General features: G+C 27.1%; 1 protein-coding gene across 1 annotated transcript; it reads right to left on the bottom strand.

The window, feature by feature from the left end:
• Positions 1 to 500: 500 nt before the first annotated feature.
• Positions 501 to 13,383, bottom strand: LOC136973451 (acyl-CoA Delta-9 desaturase-like). Its single transcript, XM_067268180.1, has 5 exons — positions 13,305 to 13,383; positions 12,974 to 13,182; positions 9,873 to 10,003; positions 1,891 to 2,096; positions 501 to 1,233 (listed from the first exon to the last, which is right to left on the bottom strand). The coding sequence occupies exons 2-5, from the start codon at positions 13,161 to 13,163 to the stop codon at positions 810 to 812; spliced, it is 951 nt and encodes a 316-aa protein (XP_067124281.1). The 5' UTR covers positions 13,164 to 13,182; positions 13,305 to 13,383; the 3' UTR covers positions 501 to 809.
• Positions 13,384 to 13,989: the final 606 nt, after the last annotated feature.

The raw sequence follows: 13,989 nt of genomic DNA, 5'->3' as shown, positions 1-13,989 counted from the left end.
CTTAATAAAGATCATTTATAAAATATCACATCTTCGAGTATAATAATATATATATAGATATATATATATATTTAATGCACTTTGGGTATTTTATTTTATTGTTTTAAATTAATTCTTTATAATTTTTGATTTTTTAAAGATTAGATTTTAAAAATTGGGCGTTTATTTCAATTTTTCTTGTTTATTATTAATTTTTTATGTTTAAAATATATATATATATATATTTATAAAAAAACGTAAAACACAATGAATTAAAATAATAATAATAATAATAATAATAATAACAATAAAATAAAATTTTCTAGGAATAAACTAAATTGTTAATTTACAAAAATGACAGCATTTATTATAATTAATTTATAAAAATTATAAAAATAAATTAAAACTTAAATTAAAAACTTTAATTAAATTTTTTAAAAGATGTGCTTTAATAAAAGGTTCTCTTTATATAATTTCTCTATTCTTCCAGTTACTGTTTTAGTTAATGCATATACTGTAGCATAATTTCAAACACAATCACTAGATATTGCATCATAATTGCAATCAGACGCCATACTACTCTAAACTTATTTAACTATATCATGACGTCTTATGATTTATTATCTATATAGTTTTTTTTTATTTTTTTTTTAATCATTACATTCTTAGAATGTAGAACAGGAGGTTATATAGATAAATCAGTTCCCACAAGTTTAAATATTTTGTATATTTTGACAATAATTATTCCGTAACAAATAAGAAAAAATAATATATATATATATATATGTATATATATTAAGAAACAATGTATATATGTATATATAATTTCATTATTCACTTCCATCACCAGTTCTTAAACGTCTCTGTTTGATAATATCAGGTGAAACAGTTCTTAAATCGTATGCCAAACCTAACCATTTCATACAGTCAATAAACACTGTAGTAAAATTGATTTTCGATCCTAATTCGCTTGCAGAATAATCCCAAGGGAAAGTATGATGATAATTATGAAAACCCTCACCTAATGCCCATAAGGTGACTATTCTATTTTGTCTAGGATTAATTGATTTATCGTAAGGACGATTTCCCCACATGTGTGCTGCGCTATTCACCAACCATGTTGCATTCAGCGAGACGCAATACCTTAATAAAGTAGCCACAAAATATGAATTCCAATATGTTTCACCCCAACACCATACGGGTAACAATGTTGGTATAACGAAACACAACATAACTACTAGACGGGTATAATGCCTGAAAAAATAAATATACAATAATTTAATTATGTGAAATATTATTTATATAGAAATTAATGCTTTGTTTAAAGTAAAATCTGTTAAGCCAGAATACTATCTAAAAATTAAATAGTGAAATAAGAAATAGTTTAAGATAAATAGCATTTATTACTATTAAAAAATAACTATAAATTATATTTATCTATATTCTAATATATGTAAGAGTAGGCTATATATAACGAGCAATTATTTATTGTGACATCGTCACAATGCCAGGCTGCAATGTTCTCCACCTCAAATTAGTACTGTAGTATCTTGCTCCTGTACATAATACTTTTATGTTAGCAATGGAGTCGTGCCGATCACCTATCTAACTCCTTTCAGGGGAAATTTTTTGAATTGAAATAACATAACTTTCGGTTTTCATCGAAAGTTCATGTATAATTAAACGGGGCCTACTGCTACGATATTTTCTATATCTTATCTTGACTTTCATGTATCTTACACCATTCTTGAGATTAAGGAAAGACATACGAACGGACGGACGGACGACAGTAGTTATAGGTCTACAGTTTTTTTCAAATTGCAGCCCAATTAAAAATTAAATAAACAATCTTATATTGCTCTTCTAATCGAGATAAATGTAGACTAATGAAATTGAAAAATTTCAATTTACCTTCTTTGGAATCGTACTATAGGATCTGCCCATATATCATTTAAATCGATAGTTTTTCCTTTTTCTATAACATCTGGATGCTTTCTTACTAATAACCATCCGATGTGAGAGAAAAAGAATCCTCTTTTAGCATTGTGTGGATCGGCATCTGTTTCTGAAAATTTATGATGAACCCTGTGATCTCTCACCCATTCATATATGTCATTCTACAAAATATATTTTGAAAATTATTTGAATTAAATAATATAAAATTTGAAATTACAATAAAAATTGCTAATATTAATTGCAATTCTTAATATTATCAATTACTGTTAAATATCAAGAAAGTATTTAATTAGAAAATTATTATAATAAATGAAATTTTTCGTATTTTTTATAATCAAATATATTTAAAATCATAAGTTTAAAACCACAAAGAAAAATTTAATATAATGACATACATCACAATTAAAGTTTCGATAACATAATTACCCGATTTTAATTATCCATCTTGGTGAATTAATGGAGTTATTTAAATAATTTGGAAATAATTAAGTTAATAAATTTATTAACGTTGAAAGATATTTTATTAATCAGTTATAATATTAGAATTAAATTAAATACGCTTCTAGCCCAAAGTTAACTATACATTAAACGGTTATCCTATAATTAAAAGGGCTTATCGCATTAAGACGAGAAGGAATGCAATCACTAAATAGCCAAACTCAAAATATTCAAATATAGCATTGGTTAATATATTCGGAATAAATTTCCGGTACTCAGACTCTTCATCAGCCCGTTGAGGGTTAGACATATAGTTTTAAACACAATAAATAACTAAAGTAACAAGCACAGTTACTGACTGAAATTATTACAAATAATACAGTACACAGTGTATAAAATTACCCCACAAATTAATTAAATAAAATACCAAAATTAAAACTAATAAAAATAGTACAATACAATGGTAAATGTCGATGTCTGTAGTCCGTCAGGAACTGACAAATTATGCTATTACGATCTTTAATTATGTAAAACATAATATTGTCGCTATCAATAATAAATTATTTATTAGTTATATTTTTAATTATAGCCGTAACTAATAGACTAACCATTTAATGTATAAAATTACTACAAATAAAACAAAATTACGAATGCACAGTTAATGTTTCACTGTTGATCAAATATCCGATCAAGTTGATCTGATTTTCGCGGATTAAACGTGATCGGTGATCATAGAAGCAAAAATGGAGTCGGATAGTGTTGTCATGCTGTTCTTGGAGTATTTAGAAGCTGTATATGTGAAATCAGGTTTCTCTTTGCGACGAATAGCTTATAAAGTGACTTTCTAGCAAACAAATAGATCGTAAAAGAGGAATCGGCTGTATATCGAGGATATATTCGTCTAAAAATGAGTTTTACAAACTCAACTAATCAAATTAGAAAATAAAAATAAGCGCAGTTTTAGCAATTTTTCAATTACTACAGCAATAAATGGAAAAATGAATTCTCAGTTAATGACATAATTTCTATATTTTCACATCACAATAGCAGAAGAAATAAATAGGATAATTAATTTAAATGACATTTTATCGATACTTTTCAAGGCAGGCACACAAAACGATCTTCGTTTGAGCATAAAAATTAGTAAGTAACTTATAAAAAAGAATCTTTAACACTTAACTTATCCATAAACCTTAACGAATTTCGAATTAAAAATGAATAATTTAATTAGACTCGCGTTTCCGTCATTTTCACTTTAACATTATTTACATGTGGAATCATGAAAAAGTCAGCTAAAATGAATGCACCAGTCACGATGTCGATACATATTTCTCGATCAAATTTTTGATCTACGATCACTTGAACTTGTTTTGATGATTCTTGGATCAAATGCAACCCGACCCAAGTACATGAAGAGTTTATTATTTATTGCTAAATTTTTGCAATCTGATTTTAATGGTCAAATTATCATCTTTATTTTCAAAAATATTTCTTTGATAATTTTTACTTTATGATTCAACTTACAAAAAATATTTGTTATCAGTAAATTGAACATTTTTAATTCTTCCTTATGTTGTCTGCAGTATCTTCAAATTCTAATGTTGAATAATCTTCTATTTCTAATGTCTAAATGAATACATCTGGTAAGAGGCTATATCTCTAACTGCAATTGAATCTATCCTTTATTTATTATAATCTATTTACGGAAAACATTTGCAATAAATTACACTTTGGCCTATTTAGTTAGTTCTCATGTACAGTACTACCGTTATATTCCAGTTATTTTAGGGGTTATCACACAAAGAGAGATGAGACCATTACTTTATTGTAAAACTATCAAGTATAATATACATCATTCAACTCCGACGTCTAAAATGCATTTCGGCACTTTTTGCTGTGCCCTTTATGAAATATAACTGAAGAGGGCACAGTAAAAAGTGCCGAAATGCATTTTAGATGTCGGAGTTGAATGATGTATATTATACTTGATAGTTTTACAATAAAATAATGGTCTCATGTCTTTTTGTGTTGTCCTAAAATAACTGGAATTTAACAGTATATGAGATCTAATTAATAGAAAAAGGGGAAAAGAAGCTTGTCGGTAGACATACAGTACTTAGGCCTATATTTGGAGTTTCACAGTTATGCAACTTCGTAAAATGGAATTAAATTCCCTTCAAGCACTACTACTTTTCTAAAATTCACACCGCTTATATAGATATATCACATGCTTATTTAAAATCTAAGAAGTTGATATAAAATTTCTGGATATACTGTTTATTAATCTTTTTTCTGTTTACAGACAAGTGTTATTAATCGTATTGCGTCCAGGCCTGAATCCAATATATTCTTTATAAAACATATTTTAATTAGCATGATAATATGTTTGTCTAATTTTTATCATTCACACCTCGTATTATTATTGAAAATTTTAGTATTGATTCTGCTAGTTATTCTTCCCCATTCACAATAATTTTTGCATTTATATTATTAAATTCCTGAGAATTTTAATAACTTTTAAATAGAATTTAATCTCTTTTTTGGAAATTTTTCCTCATCCGATTTCTGTTTGATAGTTGTGTCATCTGCAATTTGTTAAATATTTCTTTGAAGTGTTTCTTGTATCTGTTTTATGATTCTGATTTTATTTTCAGTCAGTATTTCTTCTTTATTTTTAAAAATTATCATTATAAATAAAGGACTATTAAGTACAATTAACATTTGTTTGCATAATTCACTAACGATTTTTTTTAATATACTGTTAAACGTCATGTGATGACACTTTTATCAATTTCTAAATCTAGGATAAACCTACAGCTTCTTCAATTATTTATTTAGCCACTACGTATCCTTACATGCCATTGTTTCCTTTACTGATTTTATAACAGCATTCCTGCAGATTCTTTCATTGCGGAAATATTTGTCCTGGCCTCACATTTAGAGGCCCAAAGATAGGCATATTTGTTAAAAATTATTCATTTTATTGTGTGCGTATTTTGTGTGCATCAAGAGAAAAAAACATTTATTTTTGTCAAAATCTTTTATTTAAAAAATAACGGAACTGAAAAATTTCATTGTTTGATTGTTATTATATTGGAAACCTCAAAAAGTAAGTGACCTGACCTCTCTTGACCTCTGAGAGGCCCTGTATCTTTCAGTCAATTCCAAAGCGTTTCTGCGGTAATAGTTTCCTTTGGTTAGTGTTAGCGCTACTTTTTAAATCTTTCTTATATAATATATGAGTAATTTCCACTATTTTATTCACGTTTAGTTTTCCTTCTGCCTTCATTTTAATTCTCAGATAAGAGATAACAAATTTATAATCTACAAAATCTGCTGCAAATTTTCTACAGGATATAGCTTAATTTTAATTTCTGGTTGATGATTATGTAAATTATCATGTTTTTTATTTGCCAATCAGATGATATTCATGCGCTTTTGCTCTATGATTTATTCCATATTCTACATTCTAGTTAGTAATTTTACTAGAAAATTATTTTTTTACACTTTTGTAAAAGTAATATTCCGTTTATAGAAAACTAGAATTTGACTTTTTTGTTAAATATAATATCGATTAAAAAGTTTTAATAATTTATATAACTTTTTACTAAGATATTTAATTGAAATACTAATTATAATAAATTCAATTTAATCTTTCTTCGACCGTTGAGACTTTCTTTTACCTTGCGAGCAAAATAGGTCTTTTTCCATGTGAATCATGAGCTTCAAGACCGAATCCACGATGCAAATATGTCTGCCCATCCTTACGGAGACTGTTGATGATATTAGATCGGGTCTAGCTTATCACTGTTAAGGAATATCAGCGGAAATTTTTGAAGATTTGGTCTGAATGTGAATCATCTACTAGAGCGGCAGACTAATGACTATCTCCTGTCATCTGACTGTCAATTTAATTTAATTGGTTACATTAAACTTGATTGTAATTCATGATCTCATAATAATGTCCAATAATAAACAACATGTTTACTTCCCTTCATTCTTAGAAATACCAGACTGTTTTTCAAAATTTTCAACTTTTCGCCTTGCGAGCACTAAATGCCTTTTTTCCATGTACATCATGGATACGGTTTAACTTTCCAAATGTCTTCTTCGTTTCATATGTTTATTAAATGTTAAAGAGGATCGGGTGGCGTCCACCAGTGGCCAAGCGGTTCTGTTCCCTGCACACTAGGCGTTCGGTCGTGGGTTCGCGCCTCTTCCGGGAGTTTTCCGGGTTTTTCTCCACGTCTGTAACGCCTGAATAGGGGCCAGTTTACCCTTAATTAAAAGACTTCCCGGGAGGCATTATTCCCCGCTTGATGACCATCGTAAACGTATGTAAATACAATTACATGACACTTTACCACGGGGCGATATAGCCTAGAAGCTTACCTAATTAGCTGATCCGCTATGAGGTTCGGTTCAATTCTTTTGTTGGTGCTTATGTATTAAAGTTAAACTTGTCTGAAACGAACTTTTGTTGTTAGAAAAAAAAGGTCGCATGCCAGAAAATTTTACAGTTTCATACGATTATCAAATTAATGAATTATTCTCTTTTGATTTATTTAATATGGCAGATAATCAATAATACCTGCTCAGGTATTACTTACAAATAATTTTTTAAACTGACATCGCTTTTTTCTCAATCTTTGATGGCGTGTTTTTTTCAACGACGAGTCTATAATTTTACAGCTATGGCATTAATCATTACAATCATAATACTTTTCGTCCGTAAAATATTATTATTTTGAGATTCGTAGCTATTCTTCGTAAATTAATTCATATTCATATTTCTTAAAATTTAAGAATATTTCAATCATTTCTATTTCATTACAAATGAATTTCATATGCCAAATTTCCATTTTTCTATTGCAACTACTTTCAAGAAATCCTAAAAGTAAAACGAAGACATAACAAATTTAGCATTTGGTATTTTTTACTTCAAGTTTAAATAATACATTTTATAAGACCCACTTCTTTATATTTTACTGCTTTTCACATTGTATTTGAAATATAAAATAGGCATTAATTTACTTATTAATGCATCTGAAACAGTCTAGGTTCGGATTGAACGGCCAGATGTTACGATGTGGGAGACCCAGAACCGAATCGAATCCATACCATAAATCTGATTGACTCCCATAATGTTAAGTTTAGATCAGGCGTCACTCTTTTCCTCATTCATGCTAGAGACCTTTATTATAGGTTACACCACGCCCACAGTGGGCGAAAATTAAGACCAATTTCATAGTGTATAAGGTATTAATGACTTAAAAAATTGAGGAATTAAAAAATAATCACAATCGCATAAGGCTTATAGCCAGTATTTTGATTAATAATTTGGATTAATAGATAAATAATATAAATATACGTCTTACGACCACCAATTTAAAAGTGATAAGTGAATCGGAAAAAAATAAACTGTCTAAAATAAATATTACGCAGTCATTTAAAATTAATCTTTCCTAGTCAGTAGGTCGGCAATCTACAGAAAAAGGCCCGAGTGCAAATAACTTTTTGGGCCCCAAAAATATGTTCAATGATAAAAAAAAACTTAACATATTTTTCATCAAAAAATAGCAAGTAAAATAAAATAAAAAATAAACAAATTGTATTCCGGGAGACTTATTATTTTTGTAAAATTTATATTCAATACTCCGCACTCCTCGACGTTTAACCACCGAAATTTAATACCCCCAATCCCCCTAATAAACAAATCTCCCCGCAAAATTTCAGAAATTTTCGACAAAAAGCATAGGAGTTATTAAGCTTCAAACAGGGGGAACAAAATTGTGCCCTAACACAAACGCACACACTAACACATAGAGAAAAAGAAAAATCCGAATTTTTTCCATTTTTCGACGTTTCGAGGTGTCCGGACTCCAAAAATCTAAAAACCCGGGGGTCATTTTTTTGCCGGATCGCCATACTTTCAAAACTGGATGTCACTTTACTTAGTAAGTTCCAAAATGATGCTTAGCATAACATAATGTTTGTTGAAAGTAACCTGCGAGCAACATAACGCTTTATACAACACGCAGCAATTTCAAATTAATATTAATATATAGCAGTATATCCCGTATTGTTTGAGATTTACAACGGCAATCAGCTGTTGTAAAAAGCAGGCGTGTGAATAAAAAATGAAAGTATAAGCAACTGATACCGGAATGATAATGTTACTAAAAGAATAACTCTTTAAAAGCGGCACAAATTACGGTAACTACTGTAAAGGAATGTCTGGCTAATCACGGTCGCAACAGTAATCAAGTTATTTAACGGTCGAAACTGTAAATTGATAGTAATTTTTACAACTGTTATTTTATGATTAACCTGTATAATTGCCAGTCATATGCCTGTAAATTTACGCCAAAGTGTCTAACAGTGAAGAAAATAAAGCTCAGAACAGAATGATTTGTTACATAAAATATTATTACAAATCGAAAACTTATCCGACAGGAAAGGAAAGACGTTTCTGGAACTGGTTACTTAACATACTGCGAATAAAGCCTAGTTTTCCGGCTTAACAGCCGAAAAGCTTAAAATTAATGTTGTAACTTGTCAGATCGGAACTTGAGTTACGGTCTTGTTTTTTTTTTTTTTTTTTTTTTTTTTATCAAGAAGATTGAAGTTTCTATTTCTGGAAAGTATCCTTGACAATACAACATTGCCGTTTTTTCCCTCACTTTCTACAACAGTTGATTTTAATGAAAAGTATCTCTTTACAAATCAAAAAATTTTGAAGAAGGATTACTCTGGCCCCTACGGTTGCGTTTCGTTTTAAACAGGCTTTAATGCATTTAATTTATTTTTCTTTAGTTAATTTAGCTAAAAACAAATGCCGAAAAATACGTTTCTATCTTAATTTTCAATGAAGACATCTACGTAAATATAATATTAAATTGCATGCTTCAGTCCTTCTGTTTACCATTATTATTTATTTCATTACAATTATCATTTTAGGACTATAACGTCTTTCTGATTTTTATTGTAAAAATAGTTAAGTACTGTATTTTAATATTAAATAAAAACTAAAATTTAAAATTCTGTCTCCACGTATGATAAGCCGCAAAAGACGTTAAAGGATAATTGTATCAAAATAATTAATAATGTAAATATAATACTATGTATATTCATAACGTATGTATACTGAATATATATATTCAGCCAGCAATACAACATAAAGCTTCATTTATAGAAAGGCTCCTCCACCTTGATGTAGATTATATTCATCTCACATTTAACGTCGGATATTAAAATGTCTATTCGTTGCTTGTATGCGCAAATTTCTCTTGTGGTTTGTATATATTCTTAGAAACATATTTAGGATTTTTCCCTAAATATGACACTTTTGTTAGCATTAAATAAACATCAAACAAATTAACACATTAATTTAAAATTATCATCATCGAAATTATAAAAAATATACAAGGATAACGAAAAGATGTCTCTCTTAAATATATTTTTAAATAAATATAAAAAGTATTATATTAAAAATATACCTGAAATGCTATAGTTTCCCAAATAGCTAGGACTAATCTCAATGGCCATTTTGCTTTGTATGCACGATGTGACCATAGACGATGAGCTCCAGCAGTAACTCCCATAGCACTCATAGCGTATAATAAATAAGCTTAAAATATAATAATATAAAAGTATATTAATCATTATAAAGTAAAATAAGATTTAAGTTATTATAAATGTGTACTGTTTTAATGTGAAAAACAATAGAAAAGAAAGAATTTGCTAAATAATTTCATACTTTCAGTTAATTTTTAGTTTAAAATATAAAAAATTAATTAATGATTTTGTTGGTTGAAATAATTATTATATTATCTTATAGAAGTCTAAACGAAATGTCTGCTATTTCTATGTATTCAGTTTACTATAGAATGGATCGAGATATACTGGATGAGATGGCGAAAAAAATCAAAAATTAATCATCCAAAACACAAATTTAATATAAAAATGACAAAAATGATATCTTAATACTATAATATGGGCAATTCTCTAATTTTACAAATCGATTTAATATTGATTTAAGCTGAAACGGCATATTCCTGTACACGTGTAATAGGGGCGAGTATTAAATGTCTTTTCTCATACGACTTCTTAAACAAGTTCTTAAGTATTAAATAGCAGTAAACTGTGCTTTTATTGATAATTAGTTTTAAATAAAACTGTAAAGAAAATTTAATCTCCTAAGGAAGTGACGTTCATGGCCATCACCCGAGTTCTGTTGTTGAAATTACAAGTTTAAAACTAATAAAATATTTTAAAATTTTATTGTAGTAATTAGTTTTATTCCTATTAATTGATCTGCTTTGATTATTTTATTTTTCAAATATTATTTTTCGGTGAGTGCTGTCAAAATCATGGGTTTAGGTTCTTAAAAATTATTGTAATCAATAGAAAAACAAAATTGTCAATTTAGATTTTTTATATTTTAGCATAAATTTCAATTAGGAATAGGAAATTAGTATCATAAATCAGAATATTTAAAGAAAAATTATCTCAACTAATACATAATTAAACCCTTAAATCACCCTAAACGTTATTAAAAAATTGTTAAATATTTTATAAGAATATTTTCCTTTTTTACATCCAAGAAATAAGATATAAAAAAAATATATAAAGGCTATGACTTCAATAATCTCTTCCATGCTGTGTAGAATACATAGGAAATGTGCTGTACAGTACACTCCTTTATATAAATATTATATAATTTTAATAAAAAATAACATAAAATATTTATTTTAATATAATTTGTATAAATAAAGTTATAAATAGTTATAAATGATACAATTGAAGCTTCGACCCTGTCATGTTTGATGAATGGCTGAACTAAATATGTATATTGTTAAAAATAAAAAAATAAAATAAAATACTATGACGATCAATGAATAATGTCTTTATTTAAAAATTAATACTATTAAACACTTATTTTCATTCCTAATAAGTAAAATAATTCACTACACATATATACGTGTAAATATTTGCATAATTGTATTCAATGTCATTGAATTATATGTCATTCATATACATATACAGCTCATGTTATTATTTAATTATATAAAAATAACTGTATAATTTATGAGCATTTATATATATATAATAAAACATTTTATTCTTTATAAAAGTAGAATGTAGTGGTGCTTGAAAGATTCTTTTCTTTTCAATGAAGTGTCAATGCACCTTAGAAAAGAATGTCGTGTACATTGTCAGTGCTGCTGCTTTCGTTTAACTTGGTTGATTTTTAGTAATCATTATTTAAGCCCGGAAACAATCTTTTAATGACCTTTCTAATACCTTTTTTTATAACACAAAAACGAAATAAATTAAACAAAAATTCCACCCCAAAGTATATAATAATCTCCCTAAAATCTGTAACAAACAAACAAACAAAAAAAAAAAAAAAAAAAATACACACAACTTCAAAGTAAGCGTCATATATGGAGGAAAAATAATATACCTCGTTATTATATATATATATATGTATATTCATGTATATTATTTATTCTAAATTGGAAGAAGGATATATCCTGTAGAGGCTCATTATGTCTAAATCGTATGATATAAAATGTTATTTCCTTAGTGATCTATGTCAACGTTGCGTCCACAAAAGAAGACATCCGCAGAGGAGATCACATGATACTGCGGCAGTGACGTCATGGAAGTTTAACCTAACGCAGTGTCTATGTGACGTATGGTTGTCAACAAAACTGTCAAATAATTTTTTGAAAATCACAATGTTAACAATATTATCACCCTAATTAACTATCATGTTATTTTACTTTATAAAATGAGAAATATTTTAAAGAATTAATCGGTGTTATAATATACAAGAGACGAAAGGTTACATTTTCTCACCCTAAACAGTTCCAGCTTTATTTATCCAATTCATTAAGAAATTTAATTTTTATTAAATAATATGAATTTTTAAAAAAATTTTAAGCAAAATTTTAAATATAAATTAATAATTATATACAGAAATAAACAAAAAATAAGTGTAATAAATTACATTATTTATTATTAGAACATAATGAGAATGTTAAATACTATAATGATTATTTTATACATTTAATGAATCTTAATATATATTTTTATTGCCTTATTATATTACATTTACAGTTTTTACTCTCTTAAAAATCTTTGTTTCTTTAAAAATATAATGTAATATTTACTTATTATACTGAATTATATCATTACTTATTTTATATAATTATCTATAACATAAAAAACATTTTCCTATTTAAAAAAATGTAATTTCTGTAATTATTTTATACATACCTCAATACACGACATTTAGTCCTTAACATTTATTTTATTACGAATTAATAATAAAAATTAAATATACAGTAATATTTAAATTACTTTCATTACATTTTAGTAATTTTTTCGGTAAAAAGTATTTATTTTTAAGCTAAATATTTAAGTTTTAAACCCGTTTCTGTTCGTTTTGTATCGTGAATAAACATATTTTTTAAACTTTTTTAATATTTTAAAATATTTAAAATACTATTAATACAATATATGACATATTAAATTGTATTTTATATATTTAAAAATTAATTATAATATTGAATTTAATTATTAAACGTACCAAACAACGTCGTTTGCCACATAGCAGATGTGAAAATTAAGTATATTCCATAAAGAGCACTTAGATGAAGGAGGAGGAATAATATGACATTTCGCCAGACAATTTCACGCTTTTTTTCCTTTTCCGGGTCAAGCATTGTTGCCGGTGTTTGGATCGAAGCAGAGGTAATGGAAGGAGACACGTTCTCCATGAAGTAATCTTTGTAAAATCTAAAAAATATATTACTTAATAAAGACATTACTATGTGAAAATACATTGCTAACGATCTAACATACCAATATATTTAAGCTAGAAATTTATGTTAGGAGATGAAGGTATGATGAAGACTTACCCTATCGAGGATAACTCAGTACTGCAGTCAGTGCCACAATGACCAAGATGCCCGACTAATGTTATGGAAGCGACGACGATCACGCCATGACCTTACAAAATAACCTTGAAAAATGTTGCTATGGTTACTGAATAATACAAGGGGGATTGGTTCGAAATTTCTCTCGCCACACTCTTGGTAAAACTCTATGTTCATAATTAATTTGTATTGTTTATTTTAAAAATTACAAAATTTTTATTTTGTTATAAAAAAGAATTTTTTTTACGTTATGAAAAATATAATAAGTTTAATATAAAGATTTGTACTGATTTTTTTTTAAATTAATTGATATTAAGCTGAGATTATACAATAATTATTTTATTCTATTTTATTTGTTAAAAATCGATATGTTGTGATTTTATTGAGTTTTTTAATGTTAATGAAGACATTTAATGCTGTTCAATTTATTAATATCTAATATTTATTAAATAAAATAATTAATGCTGTTTAATATCGCTGCTATAATAAATTTATACGCAAAAAAATGAAAAAAAAATTATTATTATTATTATTTATTGTGAATATTTCGATATTTTTACAGGTTATTTTTGTTCATTTTAGGACTTTTTAGCCGTCTTTGAGGCATTTTAGTCGTGTATTTTGTGTGTAGTTATGTTATACAACTCTACGCCGTGCCATGATTGTC

The sequence above is a fragment of the Centruroides vittatus genome, unplaced genomic scaffold, assembly GCF_030686945.1.
Source record: "Centruroides vittatus isolate TY-2023 unplaced genomic scaffold, ASM3068694v2 contig_3175, whole genome shotgun sequence".
Classification (NCBI taxonomy): domain Eukaryota; kingdom Metazoa; phylum Arthropoda; class Arachnida; order Scorpiones; family Buthidae; genus Centruroides; species Centruroides vittatus.
Note: the sequence above shows the minus strand (reverse complement) of the source record. Positions and strands in the feature narration are given on the sequence as shown.

Bases quoted from the DNA above. Each gene is read 5' to 3' on its own strand.
- LOC136973451 (XM_067268180.1), bottom strand. From the start codon at position 13,163: ATGGAGAACGTGTCTCCTTCCATTACCTCTGCTTCGATCCAAACACCG. The intron at 2,097-9,872 runs GTATATTTTTAA...TATATTTTGTAG, and splicing joins GGGAAACTATAGCATTTCAG to AATGACATATATGAATGGGT. The intron at 1,234-1,890 runs GTAAATTGAAAT...TTATTTTTTCAG, and splicing joins ATAGTACGATTCCAAAGAAG to GCATTATACCCGTCTAGTAG.